Raw genomic sequence first — 5,078 nt, 5'->3', positions numbered from 1 at the left:
AGTAGAAGCTTGGATAGCCATAGGGAGAAGCTTGGATAGCCACAAGTAGAAGCTTGGATAGCCATAGGGAGAAGCTTGGATAGCCACAAGTAGAAGCTTGGATAGCCATAGGGAGAAGCTTGGATAGCCACAAGTAGAAGCTTGGATAGCCATAGGGAGAAGCTTGGATAGCCACAGGGAGAAGCTTGGATAGCTTCTACCTGTGGCTTTACTAAACCTCTACCCACCCTGGATGGCTTGGCCCTGTCCCGTAACAAACAGGTCCAGGCATTCCTGGTCATTGTTGGGTACAATTCATTCGCCAACTTCTCCACCATTGCTGGACCGCTGACTGGCTTTCACCATGGAGTCCATCATGGCTCAGCAGAACAACAAAGCTGGGAAAGCTTTTCTGGAGCTCGGGCCAGTATCCATTGCTGGGGGGGATCCAGAATTTTTTGAGAGGAGCGCCCAGTATAGTTTTTCTCAGTAGGAAATAAACAGCCGCTGAGAGAAACTACGCCGGCGCGAATGTCTGGCCAGAAAGTGGGCTCCGGATTCTCTGGGTAGGAAACATGAAGAAGAAAGACTTTGGTTGCCCACATGCGACACTTATGGGGCCGCCATTATTTGCTTCCTTCTACAAGTGCCGCCCTCCTGGCTTCTCTACACTCTGAGTCACAGACCTGGAGCATCCGTGCTCTCAATGCGCGTCGGAAACCTCTCATCTCCGTACTCGTTCCAGGTCGGTGACGCAAAGTGGTGAAGACACAAAGGACCATCATGGCCAGAACCAGCTAGTGTCTTCAGAAGGCATGGACATCATTGACGGCCTCCGGGATCCTCTGGAAGATCTCCAAATTATAGATTCCCTTTAATAAATAACGTCAGACTGAAGGAACTTGTTTTATTTCCAAGTGATCAATACATCCTGACATGACCCAACCAGACGTGGGAGGACTGGAGAACCTTTGGCCTGAGACAACCAAGAGGGCCTTTCATGGTGGATCTCTGAGGGCTACAGAAAAGTGTACCGTGGTGCCATAGAGATCGGTGGGCATGATGGACGGTTGGGGAAGGACGATGGCTTTCATGACACACCTTCATCTTTTCCACCGTCGGCACCGTACAGAAGAGGACTTCTAGGTAGAGATAGTTCTATATGTGTGACCTGAGATATGATGGGACCTGACCTACCTGGTGGTATGTTCTGATCACGTATGTTATAGGGTGTTCTATCTGGTGTGCTCTGTGTTGCCCCCAAGTGTAGGTTGGAGGCGCTGGATCCAAATACATAGTATAGGGTAACAACTAGAACATTGACAGGGGAAGATCTGAAACATGAAAGGACATCTCAGAAGACATTTAAGAAGTTAGGAGAAGTCACCTCAATGGCTTTGGAGTCCAAAAGTATTTATTTCATCACAAAACTTCAAGATAAACCAACACGTTTCGGGGGCTATAAAGGTCCTCCCTTCATCAGGGCCCAAACTGCTATATGGGATGGGCTATGGACTCTGGAGGGTCAGTGAATTCAGAGTCCAGGTTTTCACTGTTCAGGAAACGTCAGAAACAATATTTCCTACTGTTGTATGGAAAAGATTTTGATATATTGCAATTGGTTTCTTGACAGAGTTGGCCCATGAAGCATCAGACATCTTCAGGATGTTCGGAAACCCACCCAACCGGATTCAAATTGGGCCTTATGCAGCTTGGAGTCAATGGTTGGAATCCCCCTGGTGTGAAGGAAGAGAAGAATTCCAACTAAAGCCTTTCCCGCACATGGCTTGTGTGAGTGGCTTGGCTTTCCCGCACATGGCTTGTGTGAGTCCGCAGATGGGCGAGAAGGTTGAACGTGCACACGGAGCGACACTCACATTCTATACACACGTATGGTTTTTCTCCGGTGTGATGTGGCGGGAGGGGCCCTGCTTGCCGGAGAAGCAGGTCCCACATTCGGGGCAGGCAACAGACCACTCCCATGTGTGCTTCCTCATGTGATTGTCAAACACCGGCTACTGCTACATTTCAGGCACGTTAGGTTTTCACCCGTGTGAAGTCGGACATGGGCCACCAGGTTCAACTTGCTGATGAAGATTTTTTCCGCACCCCGAGAAAGAAAAGGGGTGCTTACCTGTGGATATCAAGTTTGGTTTTCAGCGGGAAGCACTTTCCACACTTGGAGCAGGAGAATACGTTCCGGGTGGAATGGAGAAGCTAAGAGTCGTCCCCAGGGGTCTCCTCATACTTTACGCAGGACAGTGGCTCCTCCTCGACATGGAGGGCGTAGTGTTGGACCAACAGGGCCCGTGACTGAAAAGCCAACCCGCACCTGGCGCACAGCAACGGCTCCTCCTGGAAGTGCGTCTTCTGATGCTGCTTCAACTTTGACTTGAGTACAAACCGCTTCTCGCAGACCGAGCAGGAGAACGGCTTCTCCCCCATGTGACGTTTCAAGTGCACGTCCAGCTGGGACTTCCATATGAAACATTTCCCGCATTCGGGGCACGAATGTGGCTTGTCGTCCGTGTGAATTTTCTGATGCTTCCTCAGCTGGGACTGAAATATGTAGCTCCGCCCACACTCGGAGCAGGAATAGACCTCCTTGCTGGTGTGAGACCTCTGATGGAGCTCAAGCTGGGATCTGTACATGAAAATCTTCCCGCACTCGGGGCAGGAATGGAGCTGCAGGCCCAGGTGGGATCTGTGATGCTTGGTGAGCTGGTGCTTGGTGGCGAAACTTTTCCCGCACTCGGAGCAGGAGTGCGGCTTGTCGCCCGTGTGCTTCCTCCGGTGTTTGACCACGTCGGCCTTCCGCGAGAAAGAAAGGCCGCAGTCGGAGCACTGGAAAGGCTTCTCTCCCGTGTGGCTTCTCTGGTGTACGACCAGCTGCGAGTTCTTCATGAACCTCATGCCGCATTCTGCGCACTGGTACGGTTTCTCGCCCGTGTGGTACCTCTGGTGCACCTCGAGCAGCGACTTCTGAGAGAACTTCTTCCCGCACTCCGAGCAGGCGTGGAGGTACTCGTCCGTGTGGTACCTCTGGTGCGCCGCAAGCTGGGACTTCTGAGAGAACTGCTTCCCGCACTCCGAGCAGGCGTGGAGGTTCTCGCCCGTGTGGTACCTCTGATGCGCCGTCAGCTTCGACTTATCTCTAAAACCTTTCCCGCACTCGGGGCAGGAAAACGGGCGCTCGCCGGTGTGAGTCCTCCAGTGTCTGGTGAGGTGGGTCTTCTGGCTGAAGCTTTTCCCGCACTCGGAGCATGGAAAAGGTCTCTCCGCTGAGTGGACGCTCCGGTGCCTGTAAAGAGCGGCTTTCGATTTATAAGATTTGCCGCATTCGTCACACCGATGGGTTTCATCTGCTTCACCGGCGGCGGCGCTGCTGCGAGTGGCGCGTCGGGGTCTCTTTGAATTAGCCCGATGGCGTTTGTTATCCGCACCTCTAAATCTTGGATGGGCAATGTGGCGTTCATCCGGAGAGTCTTGACCGAGGTCATCGTCTTCCATTTTCAGACATGAAGGAGACATTGGGGGGGAAAAAGAAGAATTTCCGTTACGGCTGAAGCCTAATGTCCACATACAACACCTCCCCCTGATCCCCCCTCATGGCATATAGAAGAACACATCCCTTTAGACTGGACAGTCATGGTGGAAGAGAAAAGGGTCTTCACCCAACTGGTCACACCATGTCTGTATGGAGCTGGCTTTGTACATGGGACAGTCATGGTGGAACAGAAAAGGGTCTTCACCCAACTGGTCACACCATGTCTTTATGGAGCTGGTTTTGTACATGGGACAGTCATGGTGGAACAGAAAAGGGTCTTCACCCAACTGGTCACACCATGTCTTTATGGAGCTGGTTTTGTACATGGGACATTCATGGTGGAACAGAAAAGGGTCTTCACCGTTAAATGTACCTTTCACTGGAAACACCTGATCCCAATCACTGTGAAGGGCGTCCACGTACTTTGGCCACAATATATATATTCTTCTTCTTGATGTTTCCCGTTACCTGGTAGTCGTCGCCAGACAACATCTTTAAAACATGAAGTCGTTTTGACTCCATGTTCTAAAGATGTTGACTAAATAGGACTACCAGGTAACTGGAAACATCAACAAGAAGCTGGCGTGAAGGGTTTGAGGCTCAGTGAATGAGTTGTCCCGCGCCATGCCCAAGAGGTTCCCCGTAACTGAGCAATCAAACAATGAACGTGCGGGAAAGGTTGTATCTGGTTCCTCTTGCTCACCTTGGTCAATATCTTCAGGAAATTCTTCCTCTTTCACTATCACCAGCATTCCAAGCTCAGCTGTAGCGTGCTGATCGCCGTCCACATCTTCTTCCTCTTTACACTCAACTTTGTTGTATTGATCCGTCATCACTCCATACTCCTCGTCGTCCATTATAAACTCTTGTTTAACGGCAACATTACAATCGCTGAGGCTCTCGTTCTAAATATGAAATAAAAACATTTATCATCAGACATGGAATTGTATATCAATCATACCGATCGGTGATTGTTCATCATCTACCTGATCATGGTGGGGGATGGTGAGATCTTCCTGGGTGGGATCCCGGGAATACAGGGGGCGGGGACATCTCTCATGGTGGGGGAGGGTGAGATCTTCCTGGGTGGGATCCCGGGAATACAGGGGGCGGGGACATCTCTCATGGTGGGGGAGGGTGAGATCTTCCTGGGTGGGATCCTGGGAATACAGAGGGCGGGGACATCTCTCTGGTGGGTTCCTCTTACTGGATCCATCTGTAGGAAACACACACACTGACTGAATACATTGTTTCTATATGTGTATCAGATGATGGGGGATGTAGGCGGAGCCTCCGTACTGCTCTCTCCTCTTACCCGGTGATGTGAGGGGCGGGGCATTCTCCATCACCACGTCCTTGTAGAGATCCCGGTGTCCTTCTAGATACTCCCACTCCTCCATAGAGAGATAGACAGAGACATCCTGACACCTTATAGGAACCTGACACACACAATGTTGTTAACCATAGCAACCAAATTAATAAATAGCCAGATACAGAGCTAGTCCTTTCTTCCCAAGACTGTCCCTGCCCCCTTCCATCATATGGAGATGAT

The 5,078-nt window shown here is 50.9% G+C and overlaps 1 protein-coding gene across 1 annotated transcript; it reads right to left on the bottom strand.

Moving 5' to 3' along the window:
• Positions 1 to 2,196: 2,196 nt before the first annotated feature.
• LOC108803453 (oocyte zinc finger protein XlCOF6.1-like) lies at positions 2,197 to 3,489 on the bottom strand. The gene has a single exon (XM_018575293.1). The coding sequence runs from the start codon at positions 3,487 to 3,489 to the stop codon at positions 2,197 to 2,199; it is 1,293 nt and encodes a 430-aa protein (XP_018430795.1).
• Positions 3,490 to 5,078: the final 1,589 nt, after the last annotated feature.

This window comes from Nanorana parkeri, unplaced genomic scaffold, assembly GCF_000935625.1.
Source record: "Nanorana parkeri isolate BGI_ZX_2015 unplaced genomic scaffold, ASM93562v1 scaffold3748, whole genome shotgun sequence".
Taxonomy (NCBI): Eukaryota; Metazoa; Chordata; class Amphibia; order Anura; family Dicroglossidae; genus Nanorana; species Nanorana parkeri.
Note: the sequence above shows the minus strand (reverse complement) of the source record. Positions and strands in the feature narration are given on the sequence as shown.

Excerpts from the sequence above, each read along its gene's own strand:
- LOC108803453 (XM_018575293.1), bottom strand. The coding sequence starts at position 3,489 with ATGGAAGACGATGACCTCGGTCAAGACTCTCCGGATGAACGCCACATT.